The sequence below is a fragment of the Chionomys nivalis genome, chromosome 26 (genome assembly GCF_950005125.1).
Source record: "Chionomys nivalis chromosome 26, mChiNiv1.1, whole genome shotgun sequence".
Taxonomy (NCBI): Eukaryota; Metazoa; Chordata; class Mammalia; order Rodentia; family Cricetidae; genus Chionomys; species Chionomys nivalis.
Window position 1 is genome coordinate 17,108,849 of NC_080111.1, and position 23,652 is coordinate 17,132,500.

Consider the following 23,652-nt stretch of genomic DNA (forward strand, 5'->3'; position numbering starts at 1 on the left):
CTCCCGGTATTGGTGATTTTTGATTGGGAACAGGTGTTTCCTAACTCCCTGACTGAAGGAGTTTTTTGAAGCCTTAAAGTTTTTGCCCCATTACTTTCCTGGAGATGTTTTGGATTCATTTCTGCAATGCATGTAGGGACACTTCAAAGATAGGAAACAAAATCTTGACTAGAGATCTTCCAAGTGAAATGAAAGTGTGAATTGGAGCCAGAATTTCTTAAACCACAGTTTAAAATTTGGGTGAGAGGGTTTCCTTGAGGTCAATGTGGAAGACACCCCCCCGCCCCCCCCCCCCCGTTCATTCTTCCCCTGAGGGTCTAGAGATTTGGGCATGGGCACCAGCTTTATGCGCTTATCCCCATCACGGCTTAAGACCTTTTGTACCATCATAGACGGGTGTTTTCAGAAAGCACACACACAGAACCCCACTTGGGAGTTACAGCGAGTTTCTAAACACCCCATTGTGGTTCCTATCTCCAGGCCAGCCCTGGAGTGTGGGCTGATCTGCAAAGCCACTTTGAGGAGCATAACCCTATCATCCTCCCCACCTGGGGACTGAGCTTTATCTCCTGTCCCCTGCCCCACAGGGCTGCCGAAGAGAAAATCCAAGGACTACCGAATCAAAGCATCCTGTGTGCTGGATCCTTTGTTATCGGTGGATTCCTGGTTTTGCTTCACGTTTGATATGTAAGGACTTCTCTTTATTTTTCACCGGTTCTACTGAACTAGTGTATTGAAATAGGTTCCTTTCCCCACAGTCCAACTCTCTCTTATCTGCAATAGATATGTATTGGTTTCATCAAAAGACACATGAAAGAGTATTTTAAACTGCAGTGTTTATGGTTGAACAATAGTCAAAACGTAAACATATTTCTAAGATGAAAATAACTCAAAACTACATTAATAATGAATGGTGATTTTTGTGTATGAGGTATATCCATAAAAGTGAACGATTCTTTGCCACGTGCACCAACGTAGATATTCTCACAGTCATGACTTTTGAGCCAAAGGGGTTGGACATAAAATGAAATATAGTGTATAATGCCATTTATATAAAATTTACAAACAGGCAAAAGAAAAAACTCATCCCGAACCCCCCGCTGGAAGTCCTCTCCATAGCTTGGGGAAGAGCAGTTGTTCAAAGGGCAGTGGAGACTTTTGCCTAAAGCTGTGTGGATACAGTTTACCCAGGATGCCCCACGACACTCTGCTCTGCACTGAAAAACAAGTATTTCCTTCTTGTGTATAAGTGTGTTTATCTGTGTGCATGTCTGTGTGCCACGCGCATGCCTGGTACCCGCAGAGGCATGACGAGAGTGTCGAACCTCCTGGGGCTTGAGTTACAGCCAGATGTGAGGATCACCAAGGTGCTAGGAACTTAGTTTTGGTCTTTGGGAAGAGCAGCCAGTGCTCTTGGACACTGAGCCATCTTTCCAACATGAGCGAGTAGGTCACATTTTATACTTATGTTTCATTTACACTTCAGTGATATGTTTCTTTTCCACTTTACTCACTTAAATAATAATAAAAGAAAGAGTTAAAATGTAGCTTTCCTAACAGCCACAATTTGCTAAACCGTGAATCCCTGACCATTGCCAGTGACTGCTGACACATCGGTCCGCACTACTTCCGTCTCAGATCCAGCACCCATTTTGTTCTGCAGACCCATAGGTGTGGGTCCCTCTGCTTCTCAGCTTTGTGCCCCTCAACCCCTCTGTGAATCACGATATCCCTCACTCCGGTTAGAGTCTAGTCTTTCCTTGACATCTCCACTCATTGCTGTATGATGAGGATGATCTTTTAGGCACGTATATGACTACAATAGAAATTGGCTTACCGTGTTTCCCCTTCACAGAGTGACGGCCACTGGTTGCATTTGCTGCCCCACCTGCATGTTTGTCCCCCGAGAGTCTTTCTTGCACTAAGATGCTTTGGCCTGTGAGATATTTTCTTCCTTGTGAAGCCAGCTCCTTGTAGATCTTAATGTCAGTCCCTTCTTCAGGAAAGTCAAAGCTGTCCTCTTTCTTTCTGTCCCTTTTTGCTTCCTTCAGTGAGGCAGGAACTGTATTTCCCCAGCCTAACAAAGGTTTTTTTTTTTTTTTGGTTTTTCGAGACAGGGTTTCTCTGTGGTTTTTTTGGAGCCTGTCCTGGAACTAGCTCTTGTAGACCAGGCTGGTCTTGAACTCACAGAGATTCGCCTGCCTCTGCCTCCCGAGTGCTGGGATTAAAGGTGTGTGCCACCACCGCCCGGCACAAAGGGTTTTACATACCATAGTTTTTCGATTATCGTGTGTTGAATTAATGAACGAGTCATGTACTTTTACAGTATGTTAGAAACTGTGCTGTAAATCAGATTAAAATCAGTTACTTTTGAATATAAACACTGGCGAGAAGTCAAAACCCTCGCTAACTCTTTGGCGTTCAGCATTCTGTCTTTCGCTACACTTTGGTCACACCACCCGTGGCCCGAGTCACTAGGTGCTCCCCATCACTGGGTACTCTGATCTGCTGCTTCAGCCCACATCATCCTTCCTGTTTCTTGCTGCTTTTCCTGAGCCTGGCCTATCCAAGCACAGTGCTGCTTCAGGGCCTTTGGACTGTGGTTTCCGGGTCTCATGTTTTCCCCCACGTTCACACGCTCTTCCACATGAAAAGGTTCCAGTTTCCCCTCCCGCTTTCAGAAAAGAGTCTCTTGACAACTCAGTGGAAAGCAACCTTCTTTGCCTTATAAACTAAACTCTACATTCCTGTATTGCTTCTCTATAGCATTTGCCCATCAGAAGTAATCCTGTCTTCTGTTCTAATCCACCCTCTCTTCTAAAACAAGATTGAGTTTCTTGTGGTCTGGCACCTAACTTTGCTGCTCTGGGGAACACGTCTAGCACTTTGGTGTATAGGAGGCGTTCGGCAAGTGTAGTTGAAAGACTGAACTGAACATTTGCTTTTCTCTTCTGTGACAGCGCTGTCTGGTAGTTCACATGGATGCACTCACTCGATACCTGCTATCCTGTGAGTTACTTAAAATGTGATAATACGACTGAAGAATTCAAATTTTCATTTAGACAGCTACTGTGTGTAAGAGCTACCGTAATGGCGGCTGCAGCTATAACCACCTGATGGAGGTGGGAGGAAGTTTTCTCAGAGACGGGCCTCAAACCTTGGTGGCTGCAGTTTCTTCTCCGGCTGAGGTTTTAGACAGTGGCCGGCCAGAAGGAGTCTTTGGGGTCAGCTTTTCGCCTGACTTGGGACAAACTATCAACAATTTTGATTTCTCCCTTGTGAAATGGGGCGAACTTTGCTTCTTCCGGTGGTGGGGTGGTGGAGGTGGGATTATGTTAGGCTAAGGATCTACAGCCCGTAGTATGCATGGAACAAAGCTCCATTATAATAATTATTATTAGTTGCGTGTGTGAGTGTGTGAGGTTATAAACTTCCAGGGGATTTGAACTATTGGAGACCAATAGTTAGGCCCTTTCTATCTGCCGAAAGTATGCTTGCATAAGAGGAAGAAAAAAAATACCTGTCTTCTTACACCCCTATCCCCAACTCAGGCTTGACTACCCTTTCCGGTATTACTGTTTCCGGAGTTTATCTTACAGGCAGACTTGCTTATCCAGGCCTGGGACAGTGGAGAAACGCATTAAAAACCTGGCAGCCCAGCTCTCCCGTTTCTGGATGCCGCAGGGCTCCTGCCAGCCCTGCTCCGTTAAAAACGTGCTTCTGGATGATTTCACGTCGCCGCCGCCGCAGTCCTGCGTGCGACAGCTCATTACCACCCGCTTCATCGCGGCTGCCAGCCACTCCTCCGCATGCCTTCCCCTCCCCCACCCGAGAGGCAGTGGTCATACATGACATGTAAAGAAATAAACTCGGACTTAAAATTTATCACCCCCATCTCGGCCCTAGGAATCCTGTAGCAAAGCATTAAGGCAGAGTCTGGCTAAGCGCGTCTGTCGGGTCCCCAAGGCCGAGCAGCCTGACAATCTGGCCTCGCACCACTCCAGGTGGTAATCCCACTGACATCCAACCTCCCTTTCAGCCTGGTTGCAGATGAGGAAGGACCTGGGCAGGGGCAGCCGCAGGGCTTCGTGGCCCGGCTGGAAAGGGCGCGCGGGGCACCGTCGGGGTTCTGGGCCACTCGCGGGCGGACCACCGGGGCAAGTGCTGGTCGCGGGGGCTGCGGGGCTGCGAGCCTCGGGAGGCGCGGGGAGCAGTCGGTGCAGACAAAGAACCGCGTAGTCCCCGCCGCCCTCGGCTTCCCCGCGCATCCTCACAGAAGGAGCGGCTGCGGGCCCAGGGCTTCGCCTCCCCAGGCAAACCCGTCTGCCTGTCGGTCCGTGGTGGCTTGTCGCTGCAGTGACAGGGCAGCCCTGCCCTTCTGGCCGGAGCGGGACGTGGGCAGGGGGACGCGTACGCGCCGGGCGCCAGCCAGAGGTGCAAGCGGAGCCCGAGGGGCGGGGACGGGCGCGGGGGCGGGGGCGCGGCTGGGACACGTGTGTCGACGGCGGGGGAAGGGGGTGGCGCCCGGGGCTTTAAGAAGGTGTGGAGGGGGCGGGCGCTTTCCCAGGCCCGGCCGAGGGGCGTCGCGCACACACAGGCGGCGGCGCTCTGAGGCGGAGGACACCGCTCTCCGCGCCCGTGGCTCCGGCCCCGCGCTCCTCTCTCGCTCCTGCGGCCCAAAGTAACTTCGGGAGCTGCGGTCTCCCGCCAACTTCCCCCCGCGGGCTCGGTTGCCCGGAGCCGCTCGGCTCGAGCCCGCGGCCGGCTCGCCTTCCCTGCGCGTGGCTCCAAAACTGAATGAGAGAGCGCGCGGTGCGCGCGGCGGCACGGAGCGCGGCGGCATGGAGCGCAGCTGCTGGGCGCCGCGGACTCTGGTCCTGGCCACGCTGCTGCTGGCGACATTGAGGGCGCGCGCGGCCACCGGCTACTACCCGCGCTTCTCGCCCTTCTTTTTCCTGTGCACCCACCACGGGGAGCTGGAAGGGGATGGGGAGCAGGGCGAGGTGCTCATTTCCCTGCACATTGCGGGCAACCCCACCTACTACGTACCGGGACAGGAATACCATGGTAGGTACCACGGCATCCCTATGCGCCACGGTGGCCCGCGAACGTCTCTTTTCCATCCTCTTCCTTCTTCCCAGGGGCTAGCGAGACAGGGACCGGGACAACCTCCTACCACAGCGGGGTGTGCTGCCCGGGGTGGAGAGAGAACTTAGTGGAGAAAGGAGTCTTAAGTTGGGATTTCCACAGTCCCTAACACATCTCGGATGAACTGGCACTTGTGTGACAAGCCAGTCAGGCCCTGGGCGCTGCTGCCTTTCCCCCCCAGTCCTGGTTCCTGCAGCTGCCGAACCTGCGCATCTTGTTTTCTTAACTCCAGTACTTGGATAACAGACTTTTGTCCAGTCCTGGGTCCCCGCTGGTGGGTCCCCAGGTGGCGCTGGGGTTGTCATTGGGCTTTTCAGGCTAGCTGCCCACAGTTTGTAGCGCTCTGGTCGGTGGCTGCCCATGCTGCCCACCAGCCCTAAAGTTCCCGCCGCCCTGCAGCCAGGAGTCCTTCGCGATCTACTGAGTGCCGGGCAGTCCTCAAGAAACAGAGCAGCTGTTCCAGCCTTTTATTCTTTTAAAGTGTCGTTTAAAATATCAGTAATTGGTAATCTCTCTCATTCCCTTCGTACTACTAGCTTGGTGGTTGCTATGTTCTCAGTATTGTCCGGGCCATGCTTACTAATGTGTCTGCGCAGCTTTAATTCTCTGGTAGAGGCTGCCTGCCACTCACCAAAAGCGAATCCCTGCCCCAAAGGGATCATTATGCAGTCCTTCATCGAGGTAACCATTACTCAAAAAAAAAAAAAAATCGCAACAAGAAGAGCAATTTAATGTAGTGCATATATTTTTAAGTCAAGTGGAAATGTGTGGAGAAATAAAAATACGTTTACTTTCTGTATGCATACTGTGACCTCTTAAATAATGATAGAAACTATTAAATTGGAAAATTTCCACACAATATTTATATCTAATGAAATAGAAACTATTGCTGAGTGATGCCGTCCATAGGTGCTGTTCTCTAAAAGGTTACAGGTGTTGGCATAGCGGAAGGAGATTCATGAGCGGCTGGCATTTCACCTAGATCTGTATGTGAAAAATTACAAGAACACACGAGTTTTTTGTTTCAGTAACACCTGCCTACCTGCTCCTAGAACACGCGGTCTGCACGCGTTCATGCTGGATATCTCAAACACCGCTTTAGCAACTTCCTTGTGGTGTGGTGTCCGCCTTGTCTGTGGGATTTCATAATTAGTTTTAGAAAGTTAATCTCTGTAACTTGTCTCTGTAATAAAATGGTTTACTTGTATGCGCTCCCCTTCGGAGAATTATCTGGTGATTTTCCTATGGTCATGGAAAGCTTTGAAATGGGAGGAACAGCCAGTCGAATGACAACCCAGACGTGACCCACAGACTGACTGTGACTGCTGTCACTTGGTGTGACCCTTAGCAGAGACGCTAGCTAGCCTGTTAGCTGAGCGTGCGGTAGGTCAGGGAATGAAGGCTGGCCTAAAAGTGGCCTCTCAAACTGTGATGGGAGTCTCGGATGACTACACAGACCCTTCAGACAGCACCAGTCAAGAATAAATAAGAATATTCCGTCTGCAGCTTTTGTTTTTGCTATAAAGTTAGCAGATGAATCCGAGATTGACTGTGATCCTGTCACTAAACCTGGAAGGGGTGAATGGGTCACTTAAAATTGAGCATTGTACGGAACAGGCCCCCAGTAGCTCTTTTATGCCACCAGAAAAGGGGGAGAGATTTTATTCTGTAACTTGAAAGGCCAAAATATTATAGAAAATAATGTCATTTTAAATCCCTATTGAATATGGTATCAGAGTTTTAGAATTGGGTACTAGCTGTGTAACTCCAGGCCTTCTAAGTGTTTTTCCTATAAAATGCTCTACAGGTAGGAGAAATGCTTAAAACAGAAGTAATACTTATATATGTATTTTAAATGATAAAATATAGCATCTGTAAGGCGTGACTCACCACGGGAAAGCATACTACATCTGTGGTTGACTCATTTAGATGCATGTTGGAGGCAGAAGGTTATTTGGCCAAAGAGCCTTCTTATGTGAAGAACTCTATAAAATACTGTTTGAGAATTTCTTTCTAGCCTTCTGAATCTTCTAAATGCAGCTCTCACACCGGAAAGAAACCGCATTTGTCTTGGATTTCCACCGAGATGAGCGATTTGGATGAATGGCGTTTGGGTGGAGAGCTGGTAGTTGAGTGTTTAGCCCCTAAAGACTGCATTAAGACAGCTGATGTCTGGAACAGCACCCATCACATACCATTAAAGGAGAGGCCAGCTGTGCTCTGAGGCTTGGGCTGTGTGACGGAGTAACACAAGTGATCCCAAATTGTGTATTCTTGTATAAAATACATTTATTTAAAGATTTCTGTTAGAAATCTTGTATGAAACAAAGACAGTAATATAGTGCTGAAGAAGTTGAAGCCCGTAGCAAAACTGTCAGGATTTCTAACGTTAAGTAGTAAGGCTGTCTCTTTGAAGTAATGGCAGCTCATTTAATGGTTCCCTCTCATACACATAGGTGGCATTCAATCTCTTCTATCTCTTTGTAAATTCTCTTATGTGAGACTCTTGATGACATTGTTAGTCCTGACAAACTGCCCTGTCTTCTCGCGAATACACCACAACGCACGGTTCACCAAAACGGTAGCACATACTTCATGTTGGATTAGAGACGTCTCAGCATTAATTAGAACGCTTTTGTTTTCAAAGAATTTATTTTTGGGGGAGTCGAGTCTAAAAATAGGACCAGTTTCCCAGTGGATTTCCAGACTTCAAATCTGTGATATTTTTTTTTCTGTAGAAATTTGCAAACAACCAGAAAAGGAAATAAATGGGAGCCTAGGTGGCCCAGCCTTGTAGCCATGTCTCGCCCATGCCACGCCCAGTGGTACTCTGTCTCTTCTAGGGACCAGCTCACTTCTGTGAGATGTGTGAAGGCTGAGCTGAAGTCTGTGCCCTGCTCCCCCTGACACACACACCATACCTCTCCCTCAGACTCACCCTTGGGTACATAATTACCATGTCTCTGTAACTGTTCTTCCTGCGGTCTAGTCAGTGTATAGAGAATTGTGAATGTTACCTTCTCCCAGTTTTACTTACGACTTCAGAAAGATAATTTTTTTTTTTTTATTTTTGCTCGAAACATCTAAAACCCCTGGAGAAGCAGACAATACTCTTTGAGACAGAAAGCCTTTTAGACACCTGTGAATTCATGTCAAATTAGAACCTGCCCACCATCTAACTGAGGTTACTCAGCCACCACTGGGAAGAAGAGGCCAGGCATTATGTGAGAGCAGTGCCCAGCAGAGCCATTCCTTTCCCCATGTCTCAGCATTCAGAAAGCAGTTTACCAGGCTATGCAAATGGACTAGAACCCCTGCTATTGTGGTCGCATAAAGCAGAGGAAGTATTTCATTATCTGTGAGGAACAGGCTCAGAAACACTGGCTGAAGGGAAAACAACAAGAACTTACTGATATAGGATCAAATTGGTGACGTGAGGAGCCGTGGGATGGAAAGGGAGGATTTTACTGCATTTTTCTCCACCCAGCAACACTATCAGTGGTTTTCTGATTCCGCATTTGTCCTCCGTCATATTCCACAAGTGATATTGTAGAGAAGGCAAGAGAATCAATTTCATAGACGTCAACCCGAACATTCGCTTTAAAAGGCGTAATCAGGATGCAGTATTAAGGACACTCGGTTGTAATAATTAAAGTTACTACTTTTGTGGGTATATGTGCCCTGCAATCAACTGGTTGCTATGTAAAAATTCCTCTTCAAAGAAAGCAAAATGTCATGGCCCTTCAAATACAAAACTACAATCTTTGTTAGATGCATATTTTGGAGACAAAACCCAGACTTAATTCCTTTTAAGGGAATGGTTTTATTATTTGAATAAAAGCAGTTGTGGTTGCTAATATAACTGCTATTGGTTGGTGTATGGCTATTTTTCCTTGTTAGGTTTTAAGGGTCTGGAGTCAGCATGTTTTAACGGTTAGACTCACTGATCACGTGCAGTTTCTAAGAGAAATTCACCTGTGTGCTGTGCGCATGTGTCTGTAAAGACTGGGCATCTTAAAGCCTTCCGCCTCACTTGTGATGTATTTTATCTTAGTCTCCACAATTTATTCCACACATAGTTTGTTGATATAGTTCAGAATTTTTTAAAATCGTATAAATCTTTCTTTGTGTAATTTATATTCGTGTGTTTTAATTCTAATTTTAAACTTAAAAAAACAGGTGTTTGGAATTATACTCTAAATCATCTCATTTGGGCAGAACTTGAGTCCATTCATGGCACCACGGTACTAGAAATTATTTATTTAGAATAATACCCTTCGTTTTGTGAATGCTTATGTTGAATTACTATTTCATTCGGGTGTTAAATAAAATATAGTTGTGCCTCTATAGTCATGAACTGCCTTACTTCAGTAAAAGTTTCTTTTAGTGGATTTCAAAGTTTTCATTGACTGGTTTACTTAAAAGAAAACATTTAAAAGTGATTTTTAAATTCTTTTCCTTTTCTTGAGTTGACTTCGTAGGATGGTCTGTGAGCCTCATTAATTACTTAGGAACAATTCCACATTAGACCACAATTTTATTCTGATAATTTATAATGCTACTTGAGTAATTATTAATTATAATTAATTGTACTCATTATGTCTTTTCAAGTATGCTGAGGTACAGCGCTTTCCTTCAGAGAAGCCTCACATCTGAAAATCATGAACTGAGTGGCCAGTACCTTGTGAACATTTAATTCGAAACGTTTATAAAGTTTCCCATGTCTTGTAGAAGCAGAAAAAATGGGCTTCTGTATACTTAGGAGAAGAAAGAGGGGTGCATCAAAATTGAATATGGTAAGATCACTTTGAGCAGAGAGAAAAGGCTTACACAGCACTGACACGGGAAATAAATTTATCTAAATTTTAATTTAATTTTAATTTTAATGGAAAATTAATCTATCATCACCTGATTAATGAAGTAACCAAACCAAAATATAATTTCAATCTCATCCATTTTAAGCAAAAAAAAAAAAAGTCGTATGACACATTTCCAGAAATTGGGATTGATTTTTTTTAACATTTTCTTATTAATTATGTATCTGTGCGTGGATCCTGCTCAGCAGTTATGGTCCAGATTGTTCTGCAAAGCCTGAGTTCAGTTCCCAGCATCCACATCAGAGGACTCAACCTCCAGGAGCTCCAGCTCCAGGGGGCTCTGACACCTGGCGTCTGGAAGCACCTGCACACACCCACACACAGATACCCAATTAATAATAAAATTTTTTAAAAAATAAAGATTCTGCATGATTTTGGAGAAAAAAATATGTAGCCTTTTTTGTTTCTTCTTTCTTTTTTATCCTTCATAACTTTTAAAGAAATTCCCTTTGACTTTTGTCCCTTCAGATTTCCCATTGTGATTGCTCCTTTAGCATGCTCTAAGTATAATGTGGAAGATGTCATGACATTTGCATCTTGTATTGTAGTCATTGCCTATTTGAAATAACTGAAGTGGGTACTAGGTTTATATGATGCTACGTTAGAATATCAAATTTTCTATTTCATGATGTTCGCTTCTTCATTATGGCATGATTTTTAATTATAAGTTTATAGAAAATTATATTTTTAATGATAAGTTATTTATTCCCAGTACAAAAGTGGCTCCCTCTTATACTATAAAATCTTTCAGACACTGGGCAGTGCTGGCACACATGCCTTTAATTTCAGCATTCAGAGAGGCAGAGGCAGGTGGATCTCTGTGAGTTCAAGGCCAGCCTGGTCTATAGAGTGAGTTCCAGGACAGCCAGAACTGTTACACAGAGACACCCTGCCTCGAAAATCAAAAACAAAACAAACAAACAAAACCAAAAATAATCTTTCAGAGTCTGCAAGCCTATAGTTATTTAATTCTGGGTTACTGCTCTCCTCACTCTGGTCAACCTGCAGAATCTGAGAAAACAGACACCCTAGTGCCGGCTCATACCCAGCCCTACCCCGTTTCTGATTTAGGAACAAGTCCAGTCATATTTCAGAGTTGCAGTCTTTTTAAAAGCGTAGTGAGATCCTGACACACAGTAGGTACGACTGATTGCAGTTTTGCCATGACTACCTTCCATAAGATAAGAACAGCATGTGCTGATCAGAGTTGTTCACCCAAGCCTGACTGATTTTGTTTTGCCAGTGTGTGACGTCCCTTGAGGGAAATTCTAGATTGAGCAAATTGAGAGTAGTCACAAAAGTCAAAAGAAAAGCTGCTCTTCATCAAATATGTGTAATGAGAAAGTGCTTCCTATCTCAAATTAATATACGACTTCCCTACAATTATAAGGGAGCTAGTAGCATAGCTGTGGTCCAACCAGAACTTTTAGATGGTTTAGCCATTCCTAACTCAAACCCTACTATTGCTGAATTAATACATTTTAGTAGCTTTAATAACACTCTATAAATATGTATGTGGCTTGGTGGCAATCTAGGAAAACTGATAGGATAAAGACATCAGTTTAATGTATTTTATCAAATTCTATTTTATGATCTGAGGTTAAGATAATTTAAATATGTAATTCTGCTGAATTAGAATTGAAAGCTACCAATTTTGATAGCAGATTCAGAATAGTTAGGTCAAAGATTGACTGGAGAAACAAGTTCACAGTGATCTGGTGGTAAACGGCAAGAGTGGTCTATCTACAGAGAAAAATACCCTGGTCAGGAAGGCGTTGGCTCGTCAGTGTATTCTGACCCCACTGTAGCGAGGCTGTCATGGATGACAAGTGAGTGTTAGGTTGTAGGGACGCATGGGCTAGATGATCTCAGAGGCAGATTCCATAACTTACCAGCGTCTTAACACAGCTCCTGTCAGAAAGTCTGGGTGGCATCCTCTTCTTTAGACTGTGTGGTAGGAAAAGCAACCTGATTTGAGACCCTGTAATCTTCATCTGGTGGTATGCATTTATTGTTTTCACCAGACCTCCCTTTTGTGTTGTTCAGGTGAACTTATGTCCAATCAAATGTGTCTTTCACGTCTCTCTACAGCGTCGGATAGTTCACCAATATGAATAGAAGTTGGGTCTCTAGGAAGTGCTTGATCAAACTGGTGAAGGGGATCTTTAAAATGACTCAACAGGTCACTCCTATTCCTCCCAGTGCAGTATGGATGCAAAAGTCTTACCACAGGGGCATATGCTAGGAATGCTCCCATACTCTTATTTTTATCAGCCCTGAAATAATGTCTGGATTCCTAGAAGTGTAAGAAATTACTCTTCTCTCATCTGATAGTTGTGCTTCTTGTATTAAACTCTGAATGACCCGATCCTTCCATACAATTAATTACTTTCTGTAACTTCATGGAACACAACGCTTTCAGAATATCCCTTAAATATGCCATATCTGTGGGTTTCAAAGACGGGACATTTCATGTGAACGTCACTTACGATTTGGGAGCGTAACCTCTCCTTGACCCCCGACTTCTGGGATTTCTTATATACCACCAGTTTATACTGTTGGTTTCTTTCGCTGAGCTCTATTTCCTGGCATCCTATCTCTCTAAAGTGCAGTGTCACCGTATGTAAATCCTGTTGACATTGAAAACACAGTGGATGTGTGACGCGGTTATAAATGTGAGCTCTGCCCCAACTTTAACCTTGTTTGTTATGGATGGCTCTGTCTCTAGGACCCAGTCCAAGCCTGTCAATTCTCCTGCTTGTTCCATATTGACAGAGGAAACAGACGTCCCTGCCCTACCTTCAGGAACATGCCGTATCCCATTCAGCCAGGCACCTTTGCTGTGAATGCTGAAATATCCTACGATAAGGTCCAGTTCTTTTTACACTTCCTTTTCCTGCATAAACACTTCCTGCATTTTCGTCCTGCAAAACATGATCTATGTTGTGTCCACTGGTTGTGATAGGAACTATAAGGAAATTAGTTGGTTCTCAGTTCCTGGAAAAAAAGAAAAAAGGGATTACAGGACTGAAGAGTATTGTGCTTTCAGGGGACTGGAGTTCACATTTTATCACTTAAATCTTAACTGCTCACAACTGAATGTAACCCCAGCTCCAAGGCATAGCACACTTCTGGTCTCTGCATGACTTGTGTGCATATACACACCCAAGACAGATACGCATATACACAATTAAAAATAAGGTAAATATTTAAAAAAGAAAAATGAGTTTCCATTTCCAGTACAGGCACTGATATTTTCTGGAAGAACAAATGACAAACTCAAGAAACATTTGAAAAATTGATAATAATACTAATAATATGAGAACTTATAATATAAAATATATAATATAACTAATAATATATTATAAACACTAATAATAACAGTAATGGTTTAGGCACCCATATGAATGCCTTATGCATATTAATTCATGTAATTTTACGATAGCATCTTGAAGTAGATATGTATGCATCCCTTTTCTGAGGGCAGAAATTGAGTCCCTGAGGAGTAAGTGTGTATGACTAAAATGCTGTTATTGGTAGTTTTAGTTTTTAATTCCGTTCTGCCCCAGAACCTATACCTTTATGCATTCAATTTTAAAAATGTTTATTTTATCAAAAGAAAAACAGCAGAAGTAATTATCATTTCAAGAAAGAGAAAACAAAGAATTGGAAACCAAGGTTTGTTACTTTAAAGTTAGTAAATAAAGATTGCAAAATCCAAGCAGAGAACTGCTCTCCTTGTTAAACAGGCTGGGAAGAAATTGCCTTCTGATAAAGCACAAGGGAAGATGCCCGCTGGTCTTTGTGACCCCAAAGAGGTAACCTTTGGTTGGTGTTGTCCAAACGTGCTGACAGAAAGCACAAACCAGGTTGATCTTTGTTTGAACTCATTTTTAACACTTTGAAAATGTAAATTTTAGTAAGGCTTTTTACTAACTAGGATTATTTCTTATTTTGCCTCATGAATAGGATCTGAATATCTAAAGAAGATTAAGAATTTAGATAGAGACAGCCATTGAAGGGGATTTTGGCTGAAATCTGAGGTATATTCATTTCTTTAGGAACTTGTGTTGTGTCCCCATCTGTAACAGACTGAGTGGCCTGCTACATGTCGGGGTTCTTGTTGGCAACACAACCGATATTGGTTCTGCAATGACAACCTTTCATTAAGAGTCCAGATCACAGAATGATGGAAAAATAGTGCGACAACATTTGTCGTGTATGTAACTTTGTAGTTATTTTTCATTCACGATTCTCTTTACCCTTGCCTCCGAAAGTTTCACCTCCTGACATGAAGGCAAAGCTCAGCTCCAAACTCTTGGATTGGGGTTGGGGGAGTGTGGGAGGAGCACAAAGCTCTGTGTCTGGTGACCAAAATCAGACGTCCATCAGTAAGCAAATGTCCTGGTCATCACTGCTAGCAGTGTATCCCAAGGTTTGAGGGTAGGTTTGGATTGAGATCCAGCGAATATTTTTATAAGTCAAGTCAAAGGGTAAAGGGCTGGTTCTGTTTTGGGGTTTCTCTTGTAAAACGCACAGGTTATCAGGGGGCCTGGGGTTCATTCCTGTGCTCCCTAGGAGAGAAAAATTTCCCTCATTCAACTCTAACAGCTCTGTAATAACCTTTATTAAAATGCCATAAAACCTGGAAGTGTTCTGTGTAGGGGTGTCTTTTCTCAAGCCTGACAAAGTAGGCTGTGTTTCCTTCTGGCATTTTCTGATGGCTTGTGTTGAGCTGAAGCTCACATGCGCTTCCTGGGAGGTGGAGAAGGAAGTCACAGTGCAGCTTATCAGGAGCTCTGACCTATTACAGGGTTAACATCTTTAGAATTTTCCCTTCAAACAAGACTGGCTTTTTCCAGACTGTTGGCACGCTCTCAGACAGATACTTTGTTGGGAAGTATTTTAAACATATAGGAAACTACAGTAAATGAAATATTCCAAATTGGCTTCACTAATGAGTACCCAGAGGGTTGTCCTCTGTATCTGTTAAAACAAAATACAAACATGGTTGACAGCAAACTCTTCCCATGGATTAAAATATTCAGTGACCCTAGAGTTGATCTGCCCAGCTTAGTTCTGCCCTTCCCTGCTCATCCTACCCCAGATAACCAGTCATTCCAAGGCATACCATAACGGGTAATATGCTGTATATATGTCATGGAGTTGAAAACATGCCAACAACGGAGACTGTAGCTTGGTGGCAGTACACTTTTGCAGATGTGTAGGCCCCAGGCTTGGTTGTTGGCCTGCAAAACAACCCTTCACAAAACAAACACCCTTCACCAAAAAACAAAAAACAAAATCCTTAGAAAGAGCCTGCATTATTTTGGCTAATTTAAGATTAAGGAAGACCATGAATGAAAGAATTTCCACTGGAATGTCCAGGCTGTAGTATTAAGCATCTATTTGTCAATATAGTAATATCTCTAAATTTTTTCTTGTGAAATTAGCCTAACTTATAACTTTGTGACTTTTATCAGTTACCAGGGAGGAAAGAATTGTTCTGTCAGAAGCTGAGACCAACTATGGCTAATGTGAATTAAAACTAACAAATAGAAGGTAGATGGTGTTTCAAAGGAAAAAAACGTAAAGACTGGGCTGGGAAATCATGATATTGTCTCAAAGATCAGATAGGGAGTGCTGCTCCAGGGCAGCAGACAGACTCCTCACTGGTGGTGTGGGTCTTCTCCAGTCTTTTTACATTCAAATGCCTCAGACCACAAACGACAGAAGCCTCCCTAGGGGCAGGGAAGAAGTGTCCTCTCGTCATACATTGGATCTAGCCTAAAGGAAATGCATCTGCTTTTTACAGTTATGGCAATGTTGGGGTCTCTTGAATGTTGACTGTGCAGTTCAGATTGCCTGTCTTCCTGCAGGAGCAGGGCTTCTTTCTCCCTCTGACTGTTCTTCGCCAGACCACCAGGGGTCTTGCTCTCAAGTTTCTTCAGGGGAGCCTAAAGGCAATGAACATGCACATGGCTCTGCCTTCAGTATCCCTGTCAGAAACCCAGCTCTTTATTAACTTGGAAATGTCAAAAGGCTTGTCTCAGGACCAAAGCAGAACTTGTCACCATGGATCACGCTCTTTTCCTGACACTTTCTCAATGGACTTCTTAGATGTCACCTACCTGGCTGCAGTGTCAAGGGACCAGGAGTCTCTTTTCTGCTTTCTCTTTTAATCTGCTCATTTCCCCGGGGATATCATCTCTCCTGGTGCTTTAAGTGTGATCCACACACTGTTAACTCCAAACAAGTTCTCTGCCTACTGTTTGTTACTGCGACTTACTTCCTGAAACACTTGGCTGTCTGCCGGAGCTTCTTGTGCCTCTCTGTCATGATGTCCCTTTACAGGTTCCTTCTGGAGTCTTCCCAACTCTCCAAATGTCACCTTGCTCTCTGGAGGTACATAGTACCCCCAGTCATTGTCTGACCCCCCCAAAGCTTTCCAGCTGTATATTGCAACCCTCCGAGTCTGCCCTTCCTCTGCTACCTCTCATCTGGCTACCACAGCTTCTTCTCACCCCCCTTGCCTCTGTTTGGCTCTGACTTGGGCTCCACTGGGCATCTAGCTAGGACCAGGCCACTGCTGTTCTTTGTTGCGTACAGTCTACCAGTTTGCCTCAGACAGCCCTCTACCTTTGTCTTCTTACCCAGCATTCTATTCAGTTTGCCATTTTTTGCCAGAAAAATTACCAGAACTGGAATAATAAATTGCAAGGTAATTTTATCTGTATCTTTTGTTTCTCCTACCTCCTAGAGAAAAAGATAAAAAACTCGGTCCATGAAGTGACCTACAGGACTTAGAGTCCTGTTTGGCATTTGCATCCCAGGATAACCTCAAGTTTGTTCTTTGTCATTCTGGCCATAGGCAGCTGTCACCTGGTGGGACCTCCCCTGACCATGCTACTTAAAGCTGCAATCCCCTTCTTCTGATGGCCCATGTTTCCATTGATTGCTTTTTTCCTCTTTGTACAGTGCCAGGCACGTTAGTGAACAAAAGTCATGTGTGGGATTCCTTTAAGAGTTATAATTCCAAAAATGTAATTAAAAAGATCTTTTATGAAGGTGGATTTGAATGTCCAGTTTCTGCTTTGGTGGTTTGAAATGGACAATAACAATGTTTAACAAGTTTGAAAAGCTCGTTTCCACTTCCCACCCTCCGTACTCTCAAGTTCTCATGACTTCCGTAAGACTATGTGAGGTTATTTATAGCAGCTTTTGGACTGGCTTCACTCTAACTATATGTTAGCATATCTCCAAAATTCTCAGAGCAATTAGTAACTACAATTATTAATAGAAACTATAATGGATTTTAAGTCTTTCTTCCCAGAAGCTTCTTCTCTGTGCTGTACCATAAATAAATCCCAAGCAATCTTGATGAATGGGTAGATAGTTTTTATTAAAATTTTCATCTCAATGGGAATAGATAATGAGAGGCAGACTAAAATGGTTTCAACAGATATGCAATAACCTTATATAAAACACATACAAATAACAACCTAGAAGTTTACCAAAAATTCATCTTCTAAGAAAAACCTTCCTGGCTAGAGAGAATTGAATAGAGGGAGGAGCGGCTGAGACTGGTGCGCTCTGCTTCTGGGTCAGTGAATTAACCTCGCGGTCCTTAAGCTACGTGGCTTTGTGACCTTCGCTTTATCTGCTAAATCCTTTGCTTATTTTTCATTTTAAGAAATTGTTTGACAATTTCATACATTTCTATGATGAATTTTAGCTGATTCCACGACCTGTTCCCCTCTCGCTTCCACCCTACGCCCCTGCTGACAACCTTCTTTCCAACATGTCTCCCTCCAGCTTCAATCCCTCCACGGCGCGCGCGCGTGTGTGTGTGTGTGTGTGTGTGTGTGTGAGAGAGAGAGAGAGAGAGAGAGAGAGAGAGAGAGAGAGGGAGGGAGAGAGGACAGAGACAGAGAGGGACAGAGATGGAGACAGAGTCATGGAGTTTAGTTTCTTGCTCCAGTGTGGTTGGAAGGCTATTTTCTGGGTCAAGGACTATACCACTGAAGAAAATGTCATCCCCATCCTAACAGTCATTATCTGCCAATAGTTCCTCAGGGATGGAGATGGGACCTTATGAGTTCCTCCACCATACTATTAAGTATTGATTTTTAATAACGTGTGGGTAATGTTAGCAATTCTTTATGCTATATTTATAAGCATTTCCCCAGTTTTCCTATATGGGTTTATTTTCTTTATATAATCAAAGAAGCGTGGATTTGTTCTACATGTTTCTGCTTAGTTGGGTAATAGATATAAATGGTTGATCTGTTAATGTTGGACTCACAGTCAACAGCACAGTGACTCAGCCTGAATGTGCTGTCTCTGTAATGTATTACAGCCTTGCTGTTCTTACAGCACGGGGCAGAGCTACAGTGCTGTCTTGGGAGGCCATTTACACATTGAAATCATCAAAGGAACCCCCAGGAGGAAAGTGGTAGCAGAAAGATTGTGAAAAGGATGCTTGTTTATTGTTTTATAATCTTTATAGCATTGAAGGCAGAATCCTTCTGTTTATTGCGTTGGAAGAGAATGTACTGTGTATTGCACAAAGAAGCCCCCAAATAAGACAGAAGGCAACACATTTCCCTCCGCAGAAAGGGTATGCTGTGGCCCACCCTGAGTGAGCAAGCACACTGGGACAGGAAGTACATGTAGGCTGTCTTCTAACACGAGTGGTGACTATGCCTCCCACTGATGGGAGCGGGGCCTCAGTCTGTCATTTGGCTACTTTATAATTGTTGTAAAGGCAATGAAGGAAGGGGGAGGGGTCATCAGCAGCAGCTCCCGGCCATCAATTCTGGGGAATGCAGCAGGACCTTTGTGTAAGGAAAGCTTTACCAAGCGGGAGAGTTTAAAAGATTTAAGTGTCGGGGCCTGGAGAGATGGCTCAGTGGTTAAGAGCACTGCCTGCTCTTCCAAAGGTTCTAAGTTCAATTCCCAGCAACCACATGGTGGCTCACAACCATCTGTAATGAGGTCTGGTGCCCTCTTCTGGCCTGCAGACATACACACAGACAGAATATTGTATACATAACAAATAAATAAATATTAAAAAAAAGACTCTTAAAAAAAGATTTAAGTGTCTTTACATAAAAGGTTTTCAAGGTTGGGGAGATGATGGGACACTGGCCTTTGGCAAGCTGGCCACCTTTGATAGAAAAAAGTTTCTCACAGTTCTGTAGGAATGTAAAGGAAGAGGCATCTTTGTTTGGCCTCAGTTGGAATTGTATGTGTTGGGACCTCAACTTCATTTTGCCCACAGATGTCTAAGAAAGGACCGTGGGATTTGATCTTGGGATTCTAAGTGAATTTACAAGCTAGGAGCTTGTTCGTAAGAAAGGACCGTACCTAACACTGTGAAAATTGCATAGTCTTCTTCCTTTCAAGTGACAATCTTTCCTATCCTCTCTCTTTATATGTGAAGTGTCCCAGTGAGGTGGTGGCCAATGAGGCCATGGGTATTGTCCTGTACTTATTTTGGTCTTGTGTTTTCCGACTTCAGTTTTATGAAGACTACCAAAGAGTCCTTCTCCTAATTTTCAAAGGACCTAACTTACTAGCATATAAATATAAAAATATTTAAAACTCATAAAATAAAAATATCTGAGATAAATATAGTTTATTAATATTAACATAAATAGTAAAGGGGTTCATTGTAGTCTTCATACATGTATGAATAATGTGTTTTGACCTTATTTACCTTTTCCTATCTGCCTCTCTTCCATCGATCTCCTTTGGCCTCCCAATTGGTCCTCCTTTGATTTTCCTGTGTTTATTTTTGTGTCTGTGTGACCTAATGAATTTGGTTACAGTTGATCACATGAATGTGGGGGGGGGGGCTTTCTTTCCTGAGCTGTGGATATTTGTCCTGTACCACAGAAGAAGTCTTACTCTTCCCCAGCCACCACCACCTGCTGATGGATTCTCAAGGAGGGGTGAGGTCTCACGGGTCCCTCCCTGCTCCATAGTAGATTGTTGATGTGACGCTGTGTTATGCAAGTCTTGTGCAGATAATCCCAGCTGTGCGAGTTTATGCGTGCAGGTGCCGCATTCCACAACATCCCACCCGTTTCCCTTTGTAAAATTCATTTGTTTTTTAATATGTGCTGTTTTGTGAATGTCTGAGCACCACTTGCTTGCAGTACTCCTGGAGGCCAGAAGAGGGCGTCAGCTTTCCTGGGCCCTGGAATTGCAGATGGTTGGGCGTGGTCATGTGAGCCAGGGAAATGAACGTGGGTCCTTGGAAGAGCAGCCTATGCTCTCAACCACCGAGCTTTCTATTCACCCCCTGGCTCTTATGTTCTTTCTGCCGCCTGTCTGTGATGGTCCCTGAGCTATGAGGGTGGGTATAGATGCTCACTTAGGGACGGGTACTCGGCAGTCACTGGTTCTCAGCACTTACCAATTATGAGTCTCTACACCAAGCCTTGCCCGCTACAGGAGCGCTTCTCTGGCCAGAGCTGGCGGCAGCTCCAATCTACAGGGAGAATAAATGTGTAGAAGGCAGTTTTCGGCCCAAGCCTGTTTAGCCAACGAGACTGGTAGGTCCCCACTGAGCAGCCTCCTTTATGCTGTGAGCAGCCACTGCTGGTCTGACGCTGGAGTACTGTGTCCTGCAAGCCCGTTCTTAGTTCAGGCTCAGCAATCACCCGGACCCTGGTCCATCTTAGGAGGCTGACGGGTGAAGAGCTCCGGAGTTGCCTCAGAAAACGCAGCTAGAGAGGCCGCTGGTGCACAGTTAAGTGGAAGGTTGCAGATCTCTACAGAACCCTCACTCCCGTTCCATGGGAATCATGTGTACAGGTGCCCGGGGTGATGAGCCTCAAAGACAGAAGAGCAGAGCCCGAACTCTAGTTCAGCAGGGAGACAGTCTGGTGAAGAGAAGGCTTCGCGTTTGTCCAGAGATGATGGATTCTGCTCCGCCACACTATGGCTGTCCATCTCTGTAACAGCATGAGGACATTCGGAGGTCGTTCCTTCCACATGGCGTATACTCAATGAATGGGAGTTGTTATCAGAGCACTGCCAACAACGTGGTTTCGACACTGCAGGCCACAAGATCGAATTGGGCTTGGTCTCTTGGGTGTGGGGACAGAACAGGCTCCAGGTAAAAGTAGAGTCGATTTGGAGGAGCAATAGTTTTGAAAACACATGAAGGTTCCAGTGGGAAGGTTCTGGATCCATTGCTGTATAATTTTCCTGGGGGAAAGATGTGTAAGTTGCTATAGGCCAACCAGTTAGAAATGGGTGGCTTCTTTTCTTCATTTGATGCCTTCATTTATTTGGGAAATAAAGGATGCCAAGGAGCCTAGTTTCTGGATATTTACAGTTGCCAGTACTTTTCCGGTACACTTGCCTCTAATCCTGGCTAATCCGCTTGGTAGTATAAAACACAACCACAGCATCTTAGCCATTCAGCTGGGTGGTACAAAACACAACCACCACACCCTAGCCATTCTCCACAAAACACCATAATGCCTTTTTAAAGTAGATATTTTATATCCTTAATGTTACAGTCTGTGCAAAAATTAAATTAGTTTTCTCCATAAGTTCTCAATGTAAAATTTTAAGGTAGAAGAAATAATTCAGATTCTTAAAATAGGAAAAGACAAAAGAATGTGTCTTGGCTAAGTTCTTACTACACCGTTATTTAAACAGTTTAGATTTTAATTTAGGGGTATAAAATAAAATCTTCTCCAAATGTTGAACACTGTTGACACAAATGCTCCAGATTTCCAGATTTAATTGAAACAAAGGACTTTGCTGTGTCAGCTGCAGGAAGAGAGAAAGACTTGAGGATCGCACCGATCCAAGCAGCTAATCGTGGAAACACACAAGTAAATGGGTTATTCCTATTGATAGTGACATTAATTTTCTATGCCCAATGACCTATTTAGAATAGACTCTTAGCTTCTAAGATACAAATGTTCTAAGGACCAAAATACATCATACACGTTAAAAAAAATACAAAAAAATGATGGTTTTATTTTATTGTTCCCATTGGAAAATCGTGGTTTTATGAGTGTGATGCTTTAATGTCCTGACTTATTTATTCAAATTGTCATTTTAAAAGGCCACACAATAATGTATTTTCTACCCTGTATGTTGATGAAATTGCTCAGGGCAACGATTTCTTTCTTGAGGACAAAGGCACTTCACTGGCATTCTGAATTCTTTCCAGCACGTGTAAAGATGTATTAAATGCATTCCCCTCCTTCGATGCATTTATGCCAGGCATGTATTATGGGCACCACTTTTTAAACTCTGTATTATTTTGATTTAAAAATTCATGTCATACTGCTTGAAAAATCTTGGTCCCAAGGTATATGCAAGAAACAAAGGTTCTCTGGCCCCAAGTTTAGCCCAATTAATTCTTTTTTTTTTTTTTTTTTTTTAGTTTTTTCAAGACAGGGTTTCTCTGTGGTTTTGGAGCCTGTCCTGGAACTAGCTCTTGTAGACCAGGCTGGTCTCGAACTCACAGAGATCCGCCTGCCTCTGCCTCCCGAGTGCTGGGATTAAAGGCGTGCGCCACCACCGCCCGGTGTCCAATTAATTCTTATGAAATGTGTTTGGAGCAACACTTCTTTATATAAGACAGTGTCTTGTAGTTTTCAGTATAGTTCTAATAAGAATTATTTTATTTTACTTGTTACTCATGAATGTATAAGGTAGCAATAATATCTGTGCACCTATGTGTATGTGAGGTGTGTGTGTGTGTGAGGTGTGTGTGTGTGTGTGCACATTTATAGGCTAACAGAGAGAGAATTAAGTATATGCAGCCAGTGACCGGTTATGAAGGAGAAGGGACAGGCATGCTGCCCCATAGTTTACAGAACATAGCTGTTATCAGGGGAAGGGGAGGAAGAGAGTCAGTGTGGGAACACAAAGCAAGATTAATAAAAACTGAGACAGATATTGGGGTTTAACCTGAAGACCAGAAAAGCAAAGCAGCCAGCCACTGGCTCTTAGCTCGACCTCAGTCTGAAAATGGTGATCCTGCCTCCAGGAATCTCAGAATGAGACTGAGATTGATGACTGTCTCCTCCCATTTTATAATCCTCTAGAGATACACCACTATCTCCTGGTTTCTATGGGAAGTTAGTGTGGCTACTGGGATCAAAGGTGTGTGCCATTGTGGCTACTGGGATTAAAGATGTGTGTCATTGCTGGCTGGTCTATAAAGTGGGTATAGGAGGTGAGACAACAGCAGCCCTGGGACCCCAGACCCTACTCCCTAAAACCTCCACGTGTGAGAAAGGCCACGGGCCCCCTCCCCAGGAGCCTAGCATTCCTAGCACCATGAGAGAGCTGGCCTGCCTTTGAGCTTCTAAGATTGCATGAGTCCTCTGGTGAACCATGCATTCCCTTTGCTTTTTGGCATTTCTTGCCACTTTCTTTTTGTTTATTAGCCGTCACAAAATATAAATAATTGAAAATGGGGTCGAGGACCTGAGTTCATTTCTAAGCTCCCCGCAAATTGCTCCAAAGACAAAGCTGAGATGGGTCAGCTTCTCTCTGGGACTGTCAGTGTCCAACCAAAGCTTTAAAATTTGGTTTTGAATTTCTTAAACTTTAAAGCCTGCAAGAAAGATGGAATTTTGAGGGG

The 23,652-nt window shown here is 43.8% G+C and overlaps 1 protein-coding gene across 5 annotated transcripts in view; it reads left to right on the forward strand.

Moving 5' to 3' along the window:
• The first annotated feature begins 4,580 nt into the window (after nt 1-4,580).
• Nucleotides 4,581-23,652, forward strand: part of Reln (reelin) — a 429,470-nt gene continuing 410,398 nt past the window's right edge. For all 5 annotated transcript variants that reach the window (XM_057758362.1, XM_057758363.1, XM_057758365.1 and 2 more), the window contains exon 1: nt 4,581-5,067. In XM_057758362.1, the coding sequence (XP_057614345.1) occupies nt 4,842-5,067 (226 nt within the window). In that variant the 5' untranslated portion in view covers nt 4,581-4,841. The remainder of the gene's footprint in view (nt 5,068-23,652) is intronic.